Consider the following 25242-nt stretch of genomic DNA (forward strand, 5'->3'; position numbering starts at 1 on the left):
GATTCAATCAGATTTAAGCTTAAATCAAGAACCCACACTGGTAAAAAAAACCTCTTGGACCAATGCCGCGGTGCATTGACTTAAGAGTGCAGTTTCTTGTCGCCGGATTTAAGAGTCTTGAACTCTTAAATCCGGCGACAAGAAACTGCACTCTTGAACCAAGAGGTTTTTTTTACCAGTGCAGCCTCTTAATTTGAGCGGATTTCCTTTTGATTTAAGCTTAAATCTGATTGAATCAAGAGTATTTTTTCTTGTCGATGTTTTTAAGAATCTGGACTCTAGATCCAATGTGTTTTTTTCCAGTGCAACTGAAAAATGCCAGATTGATAAAAAGCCATGGTTAGAAATTGATCTCAGGCAAAGTTTGTTGTTCGAAACGGCAAACCCTCTCGAGAAAGCATATAAAGGTAATTCGACGATTTTCCCCTATTATTCCCCTGATTTTCCTGATACGTTGTACAGAAATTCAGTAACAATTGAACAAATGCCAGATTGTTAAAAAAAGGCATAGTTAGAAAATAGTTTTCAGGCGAATTTCATTGTTCGAAGCGACAAATCGACTCGCGAATGCATACAAAGGTAGCTTGTTAATTTTTCTCTTGACATTTTTGTCATTTTCCCTGACATTTTCAAGTTTTCCCTGACATTCCCCGGTTTTCCCGGTATTCCCTGACTGTGGCAACCCTGTATAGGGTTGGAATGGGTCTGTAGCGAAATATCACTAGAAAAAAAAAGAAAATAGTTATTTCTAGAGAAATGTGACCCAAAAATCACGATGATTGCTTCGGAAAGGTCTGAAATTCATCCCTACATAGAAGGGAAAATTAAGCGACGTATTGTGTTAATATGGAAGATGAGTATGAGCGGACAGTATTTTTTGGTTACTTTATCTTTGGGTTCCATTGACAAAATCTTAGGGTTGAAAATTCAACCTAGTTAAAAATCAGGCGCGAGCCACCAGATTGAACATGGATCTCATGGTGACCAATGTGCTAGCCACTCGCAAGTCGCAACCTCTGAGCGACGAAAAGAGAAAAGTTCGGCAGGGCTTTTTCTTCGACCCCACAGATGTCTCGGAAAAGCTCGGCGAACACGATTTCAATTGATTTAATAAAACATTTGGTCGATCAAGCAGGTCCTTTGGGTTGATCTGACCAAACAAGATGTAACTCAAAGTAACCAAACACAACATTTTTAACTATGTACAGACTTTATCTTGATGGTAAATTTACAGTCGATTCAAACTTCTACTAGAATGAAAATCATGCGTGGCTCTTACAATTTCTGTAGCTTTCGCACGCCCAACCAAAAGTTCCAGTCCATGCTACAATGACACTTTTTGGTGCCAATAATTCGGCCCATGTGAGGGTGCTGCGTTTGTGCTGAGAACGCGGTATTAGCAGTACCGGGGCCGAAGTGATAATTGTTACCAAAAAAATGGGCATGGTAATTTCGACTAAAAATAATTGGTGTCGAGTTCACGTTCCAGAGCTGAATAACATTGTAATGAGCTGCGTATGATTCCCCGTACCGCTCTCCAAAAAAATTGAAGTTAACGCAGTTAATCTGACACTGAAAACGAACTCATCGTCTGGCACATGACTACAGTTAGATTTCACAGAATTTTCTTCTGACTCACTCACAGTACTCAGAATCCTGATAAAAAGTTTTCAGCTTCCGAAGAAGGATATTTCATCATAAAGCACACTAATTTTCAGAGTCTAACTTTATTCAAAAAAGGTTTCTAGACGAGCAGTAAATTAGAATTTTCTGACATGAAAAGCGCTGATTTCTCGCTTCTACGAGCTGAATCTGGAAATAACCCATGCACCTATCCAATTACGTTTCTGCGCGAAGGTCAGACGAAATTTGGGGAATTCATAGGTCCTCAACTGTGAGAAAAAAGATAGGGACAAAATCGACTCTATGAGGCCATATTATTTGTTGGAAGGAATTAAAGTGGCTCGCTTGCTTGCTACCTACGCAATTGGTGATGCTTTTCGCCAATTCGTTTCCTGTTTCTACCCGTTCGTCGTATTAGCGAGTGATTTTATGCGATAAAAATTGAATAAATTTTAGCACGTCGATGTGCTTCTGAATAATCGAACCGATTTTCGGGACTAATTTTAAAACTCAAATAAACACTCAGGGCTACGCTATCTTACCCCTCAGGCGACTTAATTTGGCAACCTCACCACGCTCTCGACTGTGAACACACGACACATATCTAACTTCATTTCTGAGGTGGGTCGAAAGCTTTGCATACTCAGTCTACTTAGTTGCAATGACTTTGATTAACCCTACGGCCTTTCAATCTTGCCCGGCAGTAGCTTCATTTCAATTTGTTCTGCGACACCCGCATGTGTGTTAAACTAGCGGTAATGCGTGCTAGAGCACTCCACTTAAGAAATAATCATGCTCGGTTTGTAAAGGAAAATATATTACCCGGCGTCTAAAAATTATCACTAAATTCTTTAATTCGTCAGTTCAGAGGGAATGACTTTTTAAAGATCTAAGTATTTGTTTCATTTCGTATCCTCATTTTTTTGTCTTTATGCAGGGATGGGCGGAGGTCGATGCTCTTCGCGCGAGAACTTGGAAAGCCTGTAAACTATAGGAAAGCCGCTCGGAGAGGAGGAGGGGGGGATCATTACATTTTCGCGAAATTATGATTTTGTCCTCCGCCCATTTCACAAAATTATACAGAATTTTGTCAAAAAACAGTTAGCGATTCGGCGGAGTTGGGGGGGGGGGGGAAGGTGGTTGGGAAACAGGGGGGGGGGGGAGAGTTATCACTTTTTTTAGAAGGTGCTCAGCCCCGATCCAGCAATTCTTAAAAAGCTTGGAATAATAACGTTCCCTGGGACTAAATACGTCCATCTTCTGATTGAGAGGGAGAGGGGAGCGGGGGGTTACATGAATTTTCATAAGGAATTTTTTCTCGGCAGATGTTAATAATTAGGTGACCTTAAAATTTATGATTGACAGAACCCTCCCCTTCATACTTTTTCCTTCTTTTACACTAAAATATATATTTAAAAAAAAGCCTTACTGTAAGACAAAAATTACGTCTCACCTTCTCTCGGCCACCTGTTCAGGACGACCTTGACCTCTCGGATTTCGCGAATCTATTTTAGGCACACACCTCTACGACCTTGACATTCTTGGATTTTGCGACTCTATTTTTAGACCATCCGTGAAAAAATCAGTTATTCGTGCGTTAAATTGGCTGGAAGAGATCTCATCTTAAAATTACGGGTCCGGAGCTGCATTCAAGGATTTCCTGCACCCGAGCGCGAGCGGCGCGGCGCGCGGCCGGTCTTCCTGCACGATATGCGATATGGTAAATGGAATCTTAATGCAAATCAGCCGTACGTATTCGGAGCCGCTACGAGTTTCCGGAAAAGTTTACACACTCCATACACCACCGACTTGCCAGTTCCAGATTTATATACTTTACGACTCATCGCAGGTCGCTTCACGAAATTCAACACCGCTCTGCTTCGAGATTTCAGAATGAGCATACATTCAAGCAGCGATTTTTCTCATTCCTCTTCTCCTTCTTCCTTTATCTCTCTCTATTCTTCTCATTTTCTTCGTTTCTTCTTCTCCTTTCTCTTTTTCGGTCCCTCTCCTTCTTCATCTTCCTATTCCTCCTTTTCTTTCCTCTCTATATTAATCGTTTTCTTCTTCTCCCTATTCTTCAACGTTCATCGTATTTTCTTTCTATTCTTCTATTTTTTTCTTCTCCTTAGTCTTCATCGTCTTTTCCTCTTTATCTCTATTCCCATTTTTCTTCTTCTCCCAATTCCTATTAATTCTCTTTTCCTTCGCATCTTCTCCGTATCCTTCTTGTTGTCCTCCTTCCGATTTCTACTAAAATCTAACCCGTGGACCGCAGTACACAAAAAAAAGGAGCCATTAGCTCCGGCTCAAGAAACAGCTTGTGTGTCATTATGTTTCCCTATTCAGATGGGTCTGCCAATTTTTAGGGGCCACGTTGGCGCAGAGCCTTCATTTTTTAGGCGCCATGGCCGATTTCTTAAGCGCATTTAGCGCCTGTCAGTTTCGAACACTTGGTTCCAAAACTATTGCTAAGTTTGGACAACAATTTTAGAGATTTGCAGGAATAGAGAGGATGTCGTGAGTGTTGTTGCAACAAGCCTACGTAGTGAACTGGAAAGACAAGGAGGAACGGAATAAAAGCTTGTAGGTATCCTAATCCTACTTCCGCGGATCATATGGCTTGCTAGCACAAACGAGGAAAACTCAATCCTACGTCGCGACGCAATCGATCACAGGGTGTTCCTTTCGGTGACCGCTGCTAAAAATAGAAAATACATTAATACTGCACTCGACACAAAAAATGTTGATTTTTTGGTGGTATCCTCTTTGCCTTGTGCATTTACAGTCCGTTTATTTATTTTGTTGCAATTCTAATGAAGGGAATGAACTACGTTTCTGATTGAGTCTTGATAAATGAAAATGTAGACGGTTCTCTGCCCGCATCTCCTTCCCTCCCCCCAACTCAAAATTTTTGCCGAGAGGGCAATTTTTTACGATGCACCCCCTCCCCCCTCCTTGTGAAGAGTATTCACCCCTGACCAAATATCTACCTGGGACAGAAGAGAGTGAGCCAACCCTTAAAAATGACTTTAAGAGAGCATGGTGGTGGAAAAGTTGCTGAAAATCCGAATGCTTCAAAATTCAACTTACGGACGAATTTCAAGGTTTTTAACGTTATGCCCAGACGAAGAGAAAAGCCTTTAGATCATTATCTGTTTAAGAAATACTCAATGATTCAATGTTCTACGAAAATGCAACTTATAGGAACAGAGTTGACAGCAAATATAGTTGATCCCCTGTGTTTCTTCTCCACAATTTTCAAAATTACTTAAAATCCAAATTCCCTTTTCCTGTCATGAAAAAGTAGCTAGATGGAACAGGAACCCTTTCAAAACAGGAAGGCGTCAATTTTTTTTTATTCGTTTATGATGCGAATATGAGCTCGCAACCGTCAGATTATACAAGTCATCCCTGCGTTTCTTCTCCGTAATTTTTCAAATTTCTTGGAATCCAAAATCTCTTTTCAACTCATGAAAAAGTAGCTACTTCGTATAGATAGCAACCCTTTCCGCACAGAAAGGCGCTAAGTAATTTTTTTTACTCCTTAAGACGTGAATATGAGCGCACGCAACCGTTAGATTATAAAAGCCATCTCAATTTCCGGACAGCCTCATCAATTTTAGCGCGCTTTGAGCATGTGATCAAGGCTATCGAAACCCAAGTCGGGGTACTTTCTGCTGATGGTGTCACGCGGAACATTACTTGGGCGTATTTATGCTAAAAGGAACTATGTGCATGGAGTTTGCGTGGAATATAGTTCCTTTCAGCATAAATACGTCCATTTGGGAACCACTGTCATGCCAAATCGATGAGAAAATTTCAAGCGTGATCACTATTATTTGTCTCGTTTCCACATCTTTCGAGCAACATGCGAGAAAGCACTTCCATTTCATTATGATTGCATATTACATAAGAGGCAAATTCTACTTAAAAACTTCACAACTCCGAAACCGCGGGAGAATGAGATCGATCCACGCCAACGCCGAAACGCAAGGACTAAGGTGAAGGTATCGAACAAGTTAGTGACCATGCATATCGAAAAAAATTAAACAAATTTAAAGATAAACAGATAAGTATTTACGAATGAAAGTTGTAAAAAGTGGGCTAAAAATAATTCTTAACGGCTTATGAAAAAAAAAAAACGTATTCGACGTGTTCGGTCAAGGCTGTGTTCCGAGCTTACGATTGAACCATATATAGCAGAGGTATCCAGCCAAACTTTGGAAATGATAAATCAGATAGTTTTGAGTTCAACTACTTAGTCGTACAATTCCACCGATCAAAAATTCAAATTCGGGCAAGCTTAGGAATGAAAATATGGATCAAACTTTGTCTTTCAACCGATTCTTAAGGCGGCATATAATTTCACACCTCTTTTTCTCGATTTCACTTTGAAGTGGCTTGGTTCCTTTCTGCTTAACCCTGTCCAATTCAGCCGTGATTCTGACAAGGTGGCAACACTGTCTTTCCTCCGTTTAAATCCATAATAAATATCGATTCCAGGTGTGAAAGTCTGCCTCGCCTCAAATCAATGGTTTTACTACATTTAAATGAAGGGAAACACCGTTGCCAAAATTGCAAAAATCAACACCGGTCCAATTACTGTTTCCTACGATAGCAAGGTCTCAAATCCTTCGAACGAACGTAACGAAGTATTGAAGCAACTTCCGATGAATGACATAGATATTTTTATTACCTCAACTGCCAATACATGCCATATTTCCCATGAAGAAAAAGGAATCCTTCTTTCGTTTTGAACTGATGATTTTCTTCGCTCTTAGAGTTGCAACATGAGGCGAGGGGAGGGACAGCAGTGGCGTGTCGTGCTTTGCGATCTATCCATAAATTGATCTGCCACTTAAACCTATGGAAAATTATCTGGAACAGGATGTTTGCGACGAGCTCTTAAATGATCGATTTTTTACTCTAACTTCAAATGGGGAAAAATCGAAAATCGATCCATTCATGCCTCAATACTAGGAGAAATATGTGAGCAGTCGTAGAATGTACGTGGAGAACAGATAAGGACAGAAAAAGGAGTGGTAAAATTTCCACAACACCCACAGTCTCGGGCGACCTGGCGTTAGTGCTCAACCCCCAACATTTCGATTTGCTTATCGTAAAACAATGCATTTTCATGGTAAAATGCTTAATTTCACGGTAAAATGAGCGATTTGCCTCCACTTCTTTCAAGTAATGAGCAAAAAAGTTCCATCACTTTTGAAAATAGTCGTTCGACCCGATTATAGTCTCACGCTTGCCGCGACACGTGGATTGCGAAATGGGACTTTTTGCCTGGCCAAAGCCAAAACTTAGGAACAGCTTCTAAGTACGCAGAAAAAGAGCGAATCACTGGCTTGCAATTGCGTGTTTGGAGTCCATACTGACGCGTCGCGAATTTTTTTTTGCAAACGTGTCCAAAAAGTTGAGAGTGCTCGCAAAAACAATCGACAGCCCTAACGCAGCAAAAAGTTTCCGTCTTTCATGAAATTCCTTGGCAAATCCCGGTTTTCCGAACCTATGGACACTCTGTAATTTAGCACAGTATGAAACGAGAGGAAATACTGACGGAAACGAATCATAGAAACCGTTATTTTAAGATAAACCTAGAAGCTTAAAGACGCTGACAGAGGGATTTCTATCGTTTGTGACAATAGATCCGAACGCGACGTTCGAATCATCAGGAAAAGGACGACAAAAATGCGAAATAAATACGCCCCGAGATCCCATTTCCTTGAATCTAACTTGGCAGCTCATTTTCCGTGCCATGGCTCCAGAGCCACATCGAGTTTCCCTGGATCCTTGTGCATTTAAAAATGGATATTCGAGTACAGCCATTACGCCTGGCAATACTGCAGAGCATTCGCGATTTCGCGAATACGCTCTAGGTGCGCGGATTCTTATAAGTTAGCGAAGCTAAGTACTCGACTACACGCCACCTGCTGAGATGGTTATGAACGAAACCACGTGTACGAGAAGCGGGGGCATCGACCATTGAAAGCTGCGTCAGCGTGGATACTGCGACGTTGAAGGCTAGCGCGCGAGGCTTCCAGGCAGGATGTAAAAATAGTAGAAGTGCGATAAGCTTACTGGTCGATGAACGAGTCCCATCAGGCCTACTGGACTACATACTACAAAAAACTGAAAGGTTTCGAGACACAGTCGAAGTTAGAGAGTCCTTTCCTAGGGAGAATCAGAGACGAATTGAAACCCTTCACTAGCCTCAGCGCGACGAGTGGTAACCACTCCTTTCGGGGTTCCATCACTCATTCATTTATCCAACTGCCTTCTTGTTGGCCGTTGAGCGACCTGTTGAGCAATGCGTTAATCAATGTGCAGTATTCGACAAGCAGTCGTTAATGTTGGACTGTTAGATAAACTTATTGGGTGCACTGATTACCTCGAAAAGGAACAGTCTACAAGAAGGTACGATGACTGTTGCACCGCCAAGTTTCACTGTCCTCCCACAACCCTTTTGAGAGTTGGCACACAAGTCATTTCATTGAAAGTCTGTCGCCTTACTTTCACCGGGCGTCCTCTTCGTCTCCTCCTAGAAAGAACTCAATCAAGCATCATCTTGGGCATCTCCTTCTGTTGCTACTCTATTACGGTAATTAAAATCCCAAAAAGTAAATGTCTTCATCATTGCCGGAATACTAAACGCGGGCCTTGATTTGTATCTGGGAAGGGTTGAGACAAAATGTGTCTTTTTCTGGTAGCCTCCTATTCTTCTGTTTCAGGAGTACATATCTTATCTATTATCTAAATGATAAGAGTTTCGCATAGCTCATAACGGTATCTAACGCTGGGTGTGTCCGCTACCACTTCCACAACATCACTCCCCCCCCCCCCCCCGCTAATTCTGCGCCTTACCCTTTCGCATGCAGAGGTACTTAATTCTCCAGCCCCAATATCCCTGCCTAATTTTTCCGCTTTCTGCCGACCATGACCAGTTGCAAATAAAGAGAAGAAAATTAGTGAAATTTCGTGTAGTTTCTTAATTTTTAATCAGGGTAAGTGACAAATGGTCCATTCAGAGTATACCCGCGCAAAAAAACTTTAAAATCACAAGTTGAAAAACGCTGCGCAAGTTAGAATGATCACGTCAAACACTGCAGTCGGCGCGGATCGCATGTTAGCGCCTGCAAGGCTGCATGAAAACTTCGCGCATTACTCCACGGCGCGCGCTGTTCAGTGCCTGCAAGACTGCATGGATACTTCACGCATTGCGCGTACGCCACTGGGCGCACCTCAATCGTCGCGTTTCCCCGTTTCCCATCTTATGCAGTTCAAAATTCAGAAGAGTAAACAGCGTGCAGCAGCTGAACCGTTTGCTCAACGTCCAGTATGCATTTGACCTAAGTTTTCCTAAGGAGCAGGGATTTTGAATTGCATAGAAAAATGTATTGACTTAGTTAATAATTACTTTCAATAATTTTCGTTGTATAAATATTGTCCTACAGTCACAGCAAAAATCGTAGGGTAATTAGAAATAGCTACACATATTTTATCTTAAAATTTCCTGTGAATTTGCCTGAACCGTTTTAAATATAATCACACACGGAAAATTTGGAAACGATATTTTGGTTCGTTCTTTTCTTTTGAAAAAAAAAGAAAATTAAAATTAATTTATTAATAAAATAAATTAATAAAATAAATTTTAAACACTAAAACAAGGGGAAGAGTACTGGCGCTCGGTTGAGGAAAAACGCGGTTAAGAGGGAGAGCTAGAAAGAACTAAAAACCCAAGCTGCATCTTTTTTCTTCTCTTTCATTTTTTTGAGCTGAATGAAGTTTGAGAGGAAACCATCATTCAAGACGAACGGTGACAAGCCTCGGGAAGATTACATCACCAAAATGCAAATATAACGTTGGACAGGTGCAAACACTAGACTTCTTTGTTCGAAGGAGGTTCCGACTAAAATCGTACATTGGAAATTAAAAGAAGAGGGAGAAGAAGAAAGCTCGTACAACGGACAGCTGCATAAAACAACGCCTGAAATTACGAACACAGTGAACAGAAAAACAAGGCGTCGTTTTTTAGTTCTTTCCGTCGTGGGTAGCTTTAAGAGTGCGTAGAAGCAAACGTGGTGAATGATTGAGTAAATAGAAAAAATTAACCAGCATATCAACCTATGAATGCGACAAAATTAACAGACAGAAAAAATTATCGAGCGCAACACACCAGTTGCAATCCTTATTCTTACTCTTTCTTTTTTTTTCTTTCGAGTTAGAATAGGTGCTGCAGCCTAGTTTTCTTGCAGTTTTTTCGGACAACTAGAAGAGAGAGGGGGAAAACCTTGAAAGTGCATGGCGGCAATGAAGAAACACACTAGAGTAGACTATTACCTATTGTTTTGAGCGCTCAACTTCTGATGGAGAGCGCTTTTTGCTTTCAACCCGATCAACCGTGCTAGGGTGTTTTCTTCATTATTCTAAGTCGAAAATGAAGTCAAAGACTGCGAAATAAAATGGACCCCAAACTTGCATGGTGAAGCCACCACGGTCCCTTTGGGATGGGTAAACAGGAGGGTCATAATCCCGAAAGTTGTGATTTCCAATCGAATTTCAAATCGATTCCATATAAATAAAAAAACGTCAAAATTTTAACCTGAATTGCCACCTGAAGCCTACCCTACGCCAAAAAACGACCCTTGAAAGAGGGGGACGGTGCCCTTTGCTCCGCGAAATGCTTGTTGGTTTATAGATGGGGCCCTAAGAACCCCATGAAAGACCCAGAGACCCAATCAAAGAGTGGCTTAAATATGACGAATTCAGGGTTGCCACAGAATTTGGAAAGTGAAATTCCCTGACATTTCCCTGACACATTTCGGTGAAATTTCCTGACAATTGAAGATGGAAAACGGATGGAGAAGACATAATTGAAAATAGTTTTCAGGCAAATTTGTTAGTTCGAACCCTCAAACCCACTCTAGAAAACAAATGAAGGTGACTTAACAAATTTTCCCTGACATTTTCGGCATTTTCCCTGACAATTCCCGGTTTTTCCCCTGACTGTGGCAACCCTGGGCGATATATCTCCCTAGATGGACTCCCTGATGGTATCCACACAATCACGAAATTTATTTTGAAGCTTTTGATGAGGAAAAGTCGATAGCCATCGAAATTGCTACATCCGCTGTGGCCTGCAGCGTCCACTTTACGATCACAATGCGCGGAGTTGTGCGGCTTATCCTCGTGCCGGAAAATTCCGCTCAAAAGCGGAAAAACAATTCTATGAACGGAGCGTAAAAAATCGCCGAGGATCTTGTCTGCGATCTTGTTTTCCCGGCTTGAGGCACCGGACGGATCGACGCACGGCAGCTGACTTGGCCTCTCCGCATTACGTAATGCCGATTCTGGTCGAAGATCCAGTACCAATTATGATCAAAAACCTCGGGAGATGCGCTCCAAGCAGGTGTGGTGTCCAGAGCTCCTCGCGACGCGACGCAACTTAAAATATTGAATAGTTCTTTTATCACGATTTTAGACATTTTCAGTATTCACTCATTTCTTTGTCTTTTTTTTACGCGCTAAGCTTTGAAGAAAAATGATGCTACACATTAGACTGTTCCAAGATGATGTCGACTTTTTAAAAATTACAATTACAAGGACTAAAAAGAGGTATATACTTTGACGTCAAACAGAATGTCTTAGACCACGACTAAAGCTGACTGCTCGAGGCTGAGTTCTGTACATTATGATCTCAATATTTAACTAATATTGGCGATTGAATAATTTTGCTTATATTTAGATCTTATTCAAACTACTTTATTAAGCTTACAGTTAGTTCTTATTCATGCACTCATCTACTTCACACTTCACCTACTCACTCATTTAATTATTCCTACCTAACTAGTCCTAAGAAGTAATGGTGCTACTAGATTGTGTATGCAAAGACGTGCTCAATGAATATTCCCCAAAAAAAGACGAAGAAAAAAAATAATAATAATTTTATTTATTAGATAAGAAAATGTACCTAACGACTTGAAAACATCCTCCAAAAGTGTGCTCTGAGAAAATAACAAAGTTTGAGTCTGAAAACTGAGCACCTAGGTTTGAACACATTGGTCGCATTGAGAGACCATGCAATTGCGATCGTTCGGCCCAACTCGATAAAAAGAGAATCCCTATATGGTGACGTCACAACTATATCGCCAATATCCGAATCGGGGGGAGGGTGGAGGGTGGAATGGGGCCCAGTATGTTTATACGGGTGAATTTGGCATTACAAATTCACACGAATGCAGTGAGAAGGCGCACGTCTAACAACATCAGCCGAAGAAAATCGATATACTGCGGGGTATGGGATAATAGTATGCTATGGTCTTGTCAAAGTAATTCCAGCTGTTGTAGAAGGTACTAATATTCTTTGATTGACGAAAGTCAACCAACTGTCATGAAAACTGTGATCGTGACGGGGAGGGAAAAATTTACCTCGTCTCAAATTACCGAGCGAAAAAAAAGATGTTAATCACAACTCATCTGTTGTCATTTTTTTCCCTCTTTTTTTCAGGTATACTAGAAATTCAATTTCGGTGACAAATTGCTCGTCACTGCACCCAAATATTTCGTCACGCTTGTATTACACTAAAGAGAACTCATCTAAGCATTTTTTGAAGGCTGGTTGAAAACATGTTATTTTCCTTTTGAGCGTGTAAATGATTCTCATTCACCATGATACCAAGCTTTTAAGAAAAGTAACTTGAGGAAAAGATGCAGAAGTCATATTTCACGACAAATGTTTAAAAACGGGCACTTTAAGAGGAGTCAAATTTGGTACTTAAAAAAAAGTAGTAAGTACACAGGACTATGGTCTGGGATGAATGACTCCAGACAGTAGTGAAATATATTGCAATGGAAGGAACTATGAACGCATGTGAAGAAAGTAGGTATAGCTAGAAGGCCTCTGACCTCTTGACCCTCGGTTTCTTGGCCGGCAAGAGTGAATTCTGGACGAGTTGGTTTATCCCCGAATGATTTAAATTATACGATATTTTAACTTTCGCTGAATGGGATTTATGAACTAGGAGTAGTAAGGAGCAAAATTAACCCCCTTCATTTTCAACAGTGCACGAAGAATTTCCATACCTGGGATCTGAAAAGTCAACATGGAGTTTTTTAGGAAAAAGTCTGATTCGAAAAGGAACGCAACACTGCCGTGCTAAGGAAAAACGCCGTAAGTATGAACAATTGAGAGTTGACAAATTTCCTCCTAAAAAATTTCTACTTTTAATGAGAGTTACGAACATTTTCTCTTGAAATTTTCAGACAATTTAGAGCTCATATCCTTACTTACTTAATGACTAAAATTCTCCGAAAAATTGAAGGGAAAATATCCACATTAGCCTGAAAATTCATATTTTAACAGGGCAAATTTGGCAACTTCTAAAGCTCATGCTTAATCCGGCGTTTTGTCTTCGCATGGCAAAACATCCGTAAGTCAGAGGTGCAGAAAATGTCCGATCACGCGCCCGAGGGAAAATGTGGAAAAGCACCTAAAATGTGGAAGGAGGGAAAATTCTGAAGGGTCAGCAGTCGATAGTCAACGAAAAACAGAAAAAAGGTCATCTTTTTTTTTAAATTGGTGGGAAAGGTAGAAACCCAGTGAAAAAAAAAAATATGGTAAGCCTGCGGGCGGGCGCGTGAATATGTGGAAGCTTGGAAGATTCTGCACCCCTGCTGTAAGTATTTAAAGACGGAAAGTATGGGCCGTAAAGTGACGTATGACGCACAGATCGAAAGTGGTAAACAAGGAGGAAGCCAGAGTAAGAATGACCTGCCGTGATTACGGTGACTAACGCGCTTCTACCATTACGGACTGTCTAGACGATGTGTCTCAAGAATGTTGTTTTCATTTTCTACCTTCATCTCAAGTACCTACTTTAAATACGTAGGTCATTCCCCGCTCCCAGCTTCCTCCTCCCCTCCTAACCCAGTGCCCTCATAGTATCTCGTCCTTGTAAAATACGAGCAAGAGTTTTACTTCCAAATAAAAGATAATTAATCGCCTTTGGACCACAAAATCAAGAATTCTGTGGTTTTAAAGGTCATTTTTAGAAGTATATGCCTTCGTAGTATCTTTGAAGATCATTTTTAGAAGTGCATGCCTTCATGGTACCTCATTAATGTAAAATATGAGCAAGAGTTTTACCTTAAAATGAGAGATGTTTCATCGTCTTGAAACCTTACAATCAAGAATTCGGTGGTTTTGAAGGTCACATTTAGAAGTACAAGCCCTTTTCCTTTTTTGAACTTTCTATGGCATACCGAGAGAAGCTTTAACGTTGTACCAATATATTCATGATGGGAGGAGAAGTAGGTAAATACAAATTGAAGCAAATTTCTATAAAAGTAGAAATTAAGATGTTAATTTTGATGCCTTTTCTTCTCCTTCTTTCGTTTCCTTTCTAGGTATTAAAGCTCGCATATGTAGCTGGGGCTCTTAAAGTTTTCCTTATCTTTCAAGCACGGCAAAAAACCCAGAATTTTGGAATTTTTGCATCCCCAAAAAACTATGAATTAAAACGTTTCAGCTGTAAATAACGTTCACTTTTCGGAAACAACTGCTAGCAGAATACTTTGTGAGTGATTAGTATCATTTACGAATAAAAAAGAAAGAAAAAGGAAGAAAAAACCTAATTAACGGAACTGGCTCGGGAGTAAAAAAAAAAATCTTTCCCCACACGTCTTGCAGCAAGTCAGATAAACGCCAGCGTGAAAAAAATATTAATTAATTATGATTACTCAGTTTGTGAGCAATCAAACAATTAATTAAAAATAGATTATGTGTGAGCGTTTAGTATCTAAATTGAGATAAACTCGGGAGTATAGGGTTTTATGCTCGGTTACGGTCAACGCATCATTGTCACTTCTTCGTGTGTGTGCAGCTTACAGTGTAAGCAATGATAAGAAATAATAGGATTGAACTGACAATGAGCACTGAGGGCGATTAAGTAAATAGACTGGTGGATTTGTCTCATCGTTGTTGAGAAAAATCACAAAAATACCAAAGAATCCTCTTTTTTAACTGTGTCTACTTTTTAAAAGAGCGACTTCTTCGAAGTTAGGATTATTATTATTTCACTTCTCCTTCAGGAATTATACCAAACGAGCTGCAGCGTGGACAGCGAAGCCTCCCTTTTTACTTTTGAACAAATGAAGTCAAAGAACTGCGGTTGAAAATTACAACGGTGAAAGAAACAAAAAACGGTTATGGTGTCTTAGAATTTCGGTGATACTTATAATCAGGAAACTATTCCTGCACAGGGGATCTAATTGCAAACCCTACAAACTGCAGGAAACATCACCTGTTGACGCGTGCGTGGCGCACGGGAAAGCGGAGCGAAATTCACCTCGTAAAGATCAGATTAAGTAAAGGTACAAAAATCAATTTTTGCATCAATAAGCGCAAATGCGCGTTTCTCTCTGGAACTTTGAGCTGCATAAGACGGGAAACGGGGAAACGCGACGATTGAGTTGCGCCCAGTAGCGTACGCGCAAAGCGTGAAGTATCCATGCAGTCTTGCAGGCACTGAACAGCGCGCACCGTGGAGTAATGCGTGAAGTATTCATGCAGCCTTGCAGGCGGTAACATGCGATCGGTAAACTCGTCCTCTGAATGCAAAGCGAACTACTAAAACGTCACGCCTGGGCGAACGATTCGCGCACGACGTGTATAGGGTTGCATACGCTACGAATAAGATATTTTTTGACAAGAAAAAATGTTGCAAGCCTACCCAAAAAAATAACAAACTGGTACCTGCTTAGTTAAACCACTCACTTTTCAGTAAAAACTACTTGAGCCGAGTTCGAGGATGCGCCAGAAACCATATCACGCAAGTCATCGTAAGAAAAATTAAGTCATTAAGTTCATTATATGGGGCTCTTTCTTGACAGATAATGGATGTACTAATCTGCTGTGGTGTGAAGGAGGAGCTTCGTAGAATGTTGCCGAGTTTTCCTCGATGAAATTTTGATTTTTAAGTCGTCACGAAAAGTCCTTGACATTTGCGAAAAACCTGAATAATTTTGGAATAAAATTCTGTGACGATGAAAAGCAAAGGATTCACAAGTGCTTCCAAAAAATTGAAATTTATTTTGAAGATGGAAATAGGTAATGGCAACGTTCATAAGGAATTTTCTTCAGCAGCGCACTCAAGTGGCACTTCCCTGGGTCCTAAAACTATGCGATTCCCAAGGGACTTCAGAGACACATCCCTGATGTATGGTAATGGTATCTAGATATGGAAACCAGTACCCACCTATAACTGTACTGCATTTTGCATTTAGGAGCTACTATTTCTAGCCCATCCTTAAAAACATGCAATGTGCAAAGGGAAACCAATGGTACATACTCAGTTTCTAAACTGAGCCAGACATGGTAGTTATTCCATGATTTTCATGGAAAGTCATAAATTTCTATCATTTGGAGTGTCCTATAATCCTGAAAATCCACTTCCCTAAGCAGCTCATACGGAAAACTCAATCCAAAATGTTGATTTTCCTTAAGATAATTTAATTTGTTGATTCCTCCACCGATAACAGGGCTGTTATCACCCCAAACCATCACAGGCCGATGTCAAATGAAAACTGAAGGTTATCACCGATAAAGAATGAAATTTTGGATCAAACTAATGTACTGGCTTACTTATGGGCGGGGAGTTTTTCCCTGGTTTGCTTATTTTTGGAGAAGACTGGACAGAGGGCACCGTTTATAGCTAAAGTTAGTATAGGGACCGCTCTTCAGTTAGGTTACATTTTTTTTTCACACTTTAAATATCACACGAGAGATAATCTTGCACTTTACCTACAGTCCCTAAAGTTCCATCCCCTTTCCATCCATAATCAAGTCGGATCCAAATAACCGTTGTTTGAGACCATCAAACTCGGGTCACCGAACCGGAAATTGAACGCAGGACCTCCCGATCATAGAGCAAGCGCTTCAACTGACATTCTGTTTGGGACTACTAGCTGTAGTTCATCTTACAGGTCTTGTGATTCATTGAATGATTGTATACTTAGTTTTATCCTGGATTTTGCTTCAATTTTGAAGTTTGATGACCCGCTATGCAATTAGATTAGAATCTGTTAGAGACTAATGGCTGAAGTCTGTCAAATAAATAATTTAGTTCATCAAACAGGTCATATACTAAACTTTATCCAAAATTTTGCTTCAATATTTGAGTTCAAAATTCAGTAATTGGTGTAACAGCATACAAATAATTTTATAACTTTCAACTCTATGGTTGTTAAGAATTACGTGTAAATTCTCAAATATTTTATCCGTGATGTCATTTAATTTGATGAATAAGATGCTGAGAAAATAAACGCAAGTAGGTAGATCAGAATGCATTTTCAGTGACAAGCCTCCAGGATGGGCAGGTACTCAATTTGTAACCTCATTTCAGATTAATCCTTCCTTTACAACTCTCTCCACAGATAACAATACTGGAGCCTACCCGATGAGATGAACAGAAAATTACCATCTGCCTTAGAGGGATTGTGTTGCATGAATGCGAATACACTGAAAGTGCATCACTTTGCTCTTGCTGGTTGTATTGAAAACTCCATAAACTGACAGTTCAGCCTCTAAATTCTTGATACCGCAGGCACATTGACATTAGATGCTGCTGAAGGGTTAAGTATTGAAACAAATCTCCTTTAGGATATAATTAGGAACAGTTGTTACTTTACACAACTTGGTGTAACAGCGTTCAGGGTCCTGAATTAATGGTGGGCTTCTAAAAAACTTAGTAAGCCACTAGCTGAAACAACTCAGCATTCTAACGATGCAAAATTCTCATACATGCATTTACAGGGGCCTAAAAACTAAAATGTTCGTAAATCGACCCCATCTGCATTCTCAATACGTATTGGTCTCTGATGAGACAAGTATCAGATGACGCAGATTACAATACTGGACTCATTCAGCAGTAAAAACCCATTGTTAATAGATGAACAGATTTCTATACTGAACGAATAGTAATTCAGATGGCAGAGACCCAAAGAGAATAGCTTAACTTAATTAGTGAGGAGCGATCACTGTAACAAGGCCTAGAGGTCACAGAAACTTGGCCATGTGACTTTGGATGTACCGAGAACTTGTGAGCTCTGTTTCAAATAATCGAGGTGGTCCAACATATGATCAGCTCCGAAAATTATATTGCTCCTTAGCGCAGCAAACTGGGATCAAATACGTGAAGCATCGACATGAACCATAGAAAACCCCAGAAAAGGGGACACAGTAGTGACAATCCTTTAAGGTTAGAGAGGTTAGGGAGGAGGACTGAATAAATAAAAGAGATTTACCTTCATGTTATTCTCGACGAGCCATGAAGAGGAGCACATTTGGTAGACTAAGTAAGCTCGTACAACTTCCCAAGTAGTTTTGCTTTTGAAAGCGGCTTTGGGATCTGAGAAATTCGTATCCAAAGGGTCGCGCACGGGTGCATTTTCGTTGATCGATGCCGTGACATTACTATTGAGGGGGTTTGTTACACTTGACCTGAGAGCACTGGGACAGTAATTGATTAAAGGGTAGTAAATCTGGTTTCGGGCACCCTTGGTGCCATGCAAGAGGTAAATATTGCCGGTATTACGCGAATTACTATGCCTGATAACGGCTCTCAAAAACGCCATTACACTCTCCAAGTATTAGGTCAATACACTCCCCCCGTCGACGATTAATTTAGAATACTTGAGAGGACTTCGAGATAATGTTAAACTATCTTATCTTTCGAGCACACTAAATATTATTCTTCCCGTTTTTTATACAACGTCACTATCACTATCGTGCGTGTCGCGTGCAGTTCAATAATATACGCTCACGGTCGACGTCAGACCACCAGCGGACGGCGAGGCACAGACTGAGTGATGACGATGACGGCAGAGTTAGGCGGGTGAATGGCGCGCCGCGGCGAAGCAAGCGGAGGGGGCCTGGAGGTGGGAATCGGGGCTCGGGGGATTCAATCGGGATTGTGGGGAGTTGGGGACCAGAATATTGAACTTCCCAGTTCGATCTATCCACAAACTCTCCACGGTGCTTCCCTTCTTCTTTTTCGTGTGTGCGTCACGACTCCATGGAACCCTCATTCTTGGCGCTGTGACCATGTATTTTACCATTAATCACTTCTGTTATCATCAGTGCAACTCGATGCAGGTGCCGGCCGTCCTCACCGCGATTTTTTTGCATTGGTGCATCAGTTACTTAACCAGCAATGCAGTTTTCTCCTTGCAGCGGCGCCTTTGCTGGAACCTCGAGCAACTATTTTAACCTCACGGAGATCAAATTGCATACTTGACGAAATGAAGGAGCTCTCAGTGGACCGGGCAATCAACGACAAATGCACCGATGCAACCGAAGGCACCGCCGACTCGACTAGAGCGGATATTTGCAATTTTCGGCGACTCATGACATTTTCTCGACAAGTTTTCTTGATTCAAATGTTTTGCCTATCTCTAAAACACGTTTAATTACACAAGAGACCTCTAGATCCCCAAAAATATCTCATATTTTACTAGAGAAGCAAATCTATACGGAAATTCGCTTTATTCGTGGGACATCCTTAAAATTGAACCCCCCCCCCCTCCTCTATTGCGCATGCATGCAACTTTCAGCCCTCTTTCCTATCCTGCCGCCTGAAAATTAATAAAGACCCCCCCCCCCCACAAACTTTGGTTCCTTTCGTAGGAATTGCAAAGTCAGCAGATTATTTTTTTTCCTCAACCGCATACATTTTCCTCGTTTCTCTCGATTGCAAGTTCATTGCCCCTTCTCATTGCGTACGTACAGCACAATGTTTTACAGCGAAGTCCGACGCTTAAATAAATGTATTTGAACAGGTATGTCAGCAAACGAGAGCTTTTTCGTGAAAAAACCGATGCGTAGGTCCTACAGTCTGTTTAAAAACATGTTCCTATTAAAACGCCTCCCCCCCCCCCCTCTTTCATACTTTTTATAGACTGTAGTTATAGCTCGGATTAGGGTTCACTGAAATCGAATGACGTCATTGAGTCGATGTAATCACGCGATTTCATGATCACAGCGTATGTTTGGATAGGCTGACAGGCTGTTACGACAGTTCAAGTTCAACTGCCTGTCAATGCTACCTACTCTTCGTTAAACGGAAGATCATGTAGGGCTGGGTGTTTGACCAACAAGTGACGTCATAGAATCATAACAAACAAAAAGTACTTATCCAAATAACTACATATTCGCTTACAGAAGAAATAATTTCGCTAGTACCTACCCAAAAACTCCGAGGGTCAACTCACCTGTTGATTGCTCTAATTCTCACAACTGCATGTTTCTCATCCTATCGAGTTCGCCTTCAATAATTGTGACGGCAACATGGGCAACTTGAGAGCACGAATAGTTGCGCGGAGTGGGTTTGTCACTTTCGCTCTGTATCAGGAAGGAACACACGTTGATTAATCTCATTGCATGTGTCTCACCCTATAGAGTTCGCCTTCAATAATTTTGATGGCAACATGTGTGGCTTGCGAGCACGAATAGTTGCGAGGAGTAGGTTTGTCACTTCCGTTCTGTCCCGGGTGCAAGGACCACACGTTGATTACTCTCCTATCTTAAGTTGAAAATCTTAAAAACTGCCATGACAAAGCGGAGTTCCGAAACATTGAATATCGACTCAGAAGAGGCTTTTTGGAGGATTACAAAGGTAGCGAAATAGTATGATCGCCAACTTCATAGGTTTTCCGAACTGGTGAACCCATGATGATAGACGATTGACATACTTTACTGAAAAATAAAAAAAAAAAAAAAATTGATTTTGATCATATCGCGTAAAACTCGCGCCTTGGACGAAAAAATGAAATGCTCGAATTTTATGATGCCTTCATTCAATGGACCTTGAAGTTTGTTTCGAATTTAATCGAGATTTTTGTGAAATTTCAAAAATCCTTCAATTCTTTCACCCTGGTACTTTTCATCGTGCGGGTGTTTCTAGAATACTTCACTGTCGTTTGACAGAAAAAAAGAGGGGAAAAAACCCATAAAGATATCAAGAGGTACAGTAAGATCTGATATTATGCAGCGTAACAATTAACTCCTATCAAAACATCCTGTTGAACCGAGGCCATCAATTTGATTGGAGCCAATGACCACAGGTGACTTCTTCCAAACCAAACCTACCGCACTGATGATTTGGCATTGAATGACTTTTCATGTTCGTTCTAATGTGGTAGGTCATATGAATCTCCCGCCAAAAATTTGGCGAGGCATCTAGTGGTGATCGTTCGATCTGCATACTTTGTAGCAGTTATATCTATATGATAGAGAGACTCTCTGGCACCAGTCACTTATTGAGTGCTGGCCCTCGTTCATCATTCGAAGCTTGAGTGTCCCAATGTAACTGACCTTTTCTCACCCTGCTATTTTATTTACCTACTTGTTTATTAAAGTTCTATACCTACAGCGGGCCTCAATTAACATCCTCGTAAACGGTTAGGTACATGCTAAGATGCATTCAAATCCATTTTCTTTTAAGATCGAGTTTTTAATGCGTGTATTTAGTTTGAATTCATAAAACGAGCTTTGAAAGTTATCATCTTCAAGTCATACTAGATTCAGGAGGCTCGATGAACTGCGGTTCCTACATCGCACAAGGCACGAGTTGAAAAATGCTTATGCTTTGAGCACGTGTTGCATGCAAGCCCTCGTTCAGGGACAAGAGACATAATTTGCCTTCAATTTTTAAGCTAGGCAAAATCGGCTTCTCAGGGGCCGCAATGTAGCTGTATCCTGTATCCGCAGAATTGATCGATAAGGTCGAAAAATGCATACCTCGGAGTGCAACCTCGTGAGCCTCCACTCACACATGTTTCATTTATTTTACAGAAAAAAACCGTAAGTTTCTATTGAAATTTTTTGTGAGTTTTCTTCGCTCGTCCAAAAGTTTCCATCATGATTTTTTGTGTGCGTTGCATGTTGCCTACCCTCCCAGTTCTAGGCGCTGAAATTATCACATAACTTAATTGAGGTAGGTGGGTACATTACTGAGTTGCAATTTCTATAGTAAGGTTGCGTGTTGCTTATCTACTTGGCTGTAGGCGTAGAAATTGTCTCGAATGATCCTTATGAAAGATTGGACGAATTTGCATTAAGAATTTTAGTTTTATTCGTCTTTCGTTCGACGACGTTATCGTCTTTTCAATAATTGCAACTACATTGAAACTTTTCCTTTCAAAAATTTTACGTGCGTGAACTAATGCGTGGAATTGTCTTATTGAATTGAAGCCTGAAGAGGAAAAATAATAGGTAATAGGCTTACCGTGACGTATACTTTTGCACGGAAAAATGACAAAGTAATGGGAAAAGGAATAGTCGAAAATGCCATAATTTAGCGTTTCCTAATATTGGTAATTAAAGTGTTAAACCACGTTCCTCCGTTAGCAAATCTCCGGACACGTTTATTTATTTTCTAAAACAGGCTTCATCGTCATTTTTGCGCAAAATTTCGTTTAATAAGTAAATTACTTAATCCATTTTTTCAACAGTGAGTACCTACATTCTCAAAAAATGTCGCCCAAAAATGTTGAGTTGCACACACCAGTGGGTATTACTTCATAAAAAAACGAAATGAATAGCGGAGAGATTGTCAAAAATCGAGATCCCGTCTAGTCTGGTGGTTTCATCCAAGAACCATCCTTTGTATTTATCTGGGGAAAGCGCACAATTCCGTTGCCTTCCTCCTCAATGTGTAAAAAAAACCTTTTAAGCCCCGATGAGGGTACCTACCTATTCCCCATGAAAGCGAATAACGTCAGTGGCGCCTCCCACGCATGAACTGTTTCGAGCATGACGTCACAGTGGGAATTCTCACGTAACCTGTCAGGTATCGATCATACTAAATTAGGCCCAAACGATATTTTCAATTGGGGATGGGTAAGTGGCTCCGTGAAAAGTCCAAAAAATTGATACCATTGGCAGATCCAGCAAATTGGCAACATTGTCTCTTTTCCATATAAACCTATAGAAATGTATCGATTCTCGGAAGGGCCAGGTGCGCCGCCAATAATCGATTATTTAACATAGGTTCAAATGGAGGAAATACAGTGTTGTCAAATTTATACATTTGCAAAGCGTCGTTTCTGGCACGAAGGGACGTAACTCCATTCCAAGGTTGCAAAATTGACTGAAACAATTTAATTTTTTGCAAGAATATACCTGTGCATTTTGTGTCAAAAATTTTTCTGATTTTCGCATGAAATCAGAGGGAAATCAGTGAAATTTTCCGTTAGAAATGCCCCCGATTCTGTTGATAAAAATGCAATTTGCGAGGGGAACTGTGGCAACATTGAAATATATTTACCTACGTTCTTTCCGAGAAGGGAAAGACGAAAGGATATCACCTTTCTGAGCAGGGCCGGATTAAGGGGGTGGCCACATAGGCCGCGGCTTATGGCGGCAAATCTGAGGAGCGGCAAATTTTGCAATTTTTTTGAAAGTAGGTATAAAAAAAATCGGATTTAGAATACAAACGAGAAAAGGCTACAAAATCTCTCATTTCCTGAGAGTATAGTAATTTCTAATTTTGTCGTCTTTCAGTGATATAAGAGACAGCACCTTTAATTGTCGAGTTAAGAGAGAACCAAACACACAATTTGGCCTGGAACGGCGCGACTTAGAGAGAAATGATGACGAGGACTTGAGATGGAAAGGAGAAGCCCTCGACGCGGCAATCGGCATGTAACACATATAAGCGCCTACAAGACTGCACGAACACTTCACGCATTGCATCAAACACAGTGCGGTTATTGTGGTCAGCGTGAAACGGATAGCGCCTACAAGACTGCGTGAATACTTCACGTATTGCGCCAAACACGGTGCGGTCGGCGCGGCGGCGGAAGTTAAAATCATTAAACCAAATTTTGTGTTTGTTCTTTCATAACTTTTTCGTTCATTTCTTATGAATGGAAGGCCTTGTCCATTAGAGATAGGTTACCGAAACTTGACTTTCGCGACCTTTTGCTAGTAGTGTTGACAGGGTTTTCCCAAAAAATGTGTTTAACACGAGTAAACGCGTCTTATGCACCCCTCCCTCGCTGGCACGTTCACTTGATGGTTTTTATTGATGTTTCAAAACGAATGAGAAGGGGGCGGTAAGTAGGAATATCCGGCCGTTTCTGAGCAAAAATGCAAACTTTTATCATAAAAGTTTTATGAACTTGATCAAATGATTTATCAGAGGCTATCTGGTTAAATTTTCTGCGGAGTAAATAGATTCAAAATAGACCACATAATAAGTGCCTGAAAATACTCAGTAGAAAAAGGCCTGGATACACTCTCAAATTTCCGTCAATTTAAATGACAAAAATGACGGACACATTTTTGGAGGCCGCAAATAGGTATTTGATGGTAAATGGTGCGCACCAGTCACAATTTGATCGGAAATTGATGGAAAATTTGAGCGTGTATCCAGGCCTAAACGTAATTTGAAGGGGGAAATTGTCATAAATTGACCAGCGAAATTTTTTTGTCAGGCCTTGTCCACACGAGCGCGGTTCGCGGAACTTAGTTCGAGGAACTTGTTCCCGGAACAAGTTTTAGCTGAGCTAAAACTTATTCCTCCAAAACCCGAAACTTCCCCCGTGTACTTACCCCGAGCTTCTACATGTTTCTTTGAATGTGAATGTTTTTTTTTGTTTTTTTGTTTTGTTTTTTACGTCCTTTACATGTATTAACATTTATTTTTCGATACTTTGGCGACCGTAATAATCTATTATTTTGCAATAAATGTATGGTTTTATTGAAGTTCCGGTTCCAGTTCGGGCGAACTCGTGTGGACAACATGCCTCGTTTTAAGGAAAAAGTTCCGGGAACTGAGTAGTTCGTCGAATAAGTTCCTCGAACCACGCTCGTGTGGACAGGGCCTGTCAAATTTTCGATTATGTTTCAGGTTGCATAACGTTGGCGAAAGTGCGGAACCGCGTATCTCCATCGAGGTGTTTTAAAATTTCAGCTCCTATTTCATTTTTCGAAGCGAAACAGGCGAACTTCATATATTTTGCGATTATTTATACTGTAAAACATTCTGCTAACCAAAAAGACAAATTAAGGAAGCTCTTAAGAAATTCCGTAGACTAGCTTACCAAAGAAAATAGGTATGTATAAAATGTTTTATGATAAGAAGTCTACAACGTCGCGAACAAACATATGTGGTTTTGCATTTGGGCCATCGATTATAAATCCTGAAGAATTCGACGAAATTGTATATGAAACACTCCAGCATAAAGGATATTTCATTTTTCATCTCTGCGTTTTGCGGTGTAAGTCCCTGGTAAAAATTGGCAGTAGAATCTGTGTTCCAAAATACCATAGACCTACAGCCGGCTGTAAGATTTTCAATAGCTTCTATAGCCGGCAACACATCTAAACTATAATTTCTTATAGCCTTTTATAGCCGATGGCGATTAAGCAACAGCCTGGCGATAAAGTGTATGCTAAACGTTACTAATTACGGATGCTAGGCTAACTTAGTGAGTTTTTGGACTACCGCTCTCTTTTTGGGCCGTAGTATCTTGATTTATTTTGCGAGGAAAGCTCCGTACTTTTGAAGGACGCCTGTCATTCCTAATATGTTGGAGCGCCTTCAA

General features: G+C 40.6%; 1 protein-coding gene across 3 annotated transcripts in view; it reads right to left on the minus strand.

Moving 5' to 3' along the window:
- The window catches only part of slgA (proline dehydrogenase slgA), a 52028-nt gene extending 33516 nt beyond the window's left edge, over nt 1-18512 (minus strand). For all 3 annotated transcript variants that reach the window (XM_019058093.2, XM_019058099.2, XM_019058085.2), the window contains exon 1: nt 17938-18512. In XM_019058093.2, coding sequence (XP_018913638.1) covers nt 17938-18267 — 330 coding nt within the window. In that variant the 5' untranslated portion in view covers nt 18268-18512. The remainder of the gene's footprint in view (nt 1-17937) is intronic.
- Between the last annotated feature and the right edge of the window lie 6730 nt (nt 18513-25242).

This window comes from Bemisia tabaci, chromosome 6 (assembly GCF_918797505.1).
Source record: "Bemisia tabaci chromosome 6, PGI_BMITA_v3".
Taxonomy (NCBI): Eukaryota; Metazoa; Arthropoda; class Insecta; order Hemiptera; family Aleyrodidae; genus Bemisia; species Bemisia tabaci.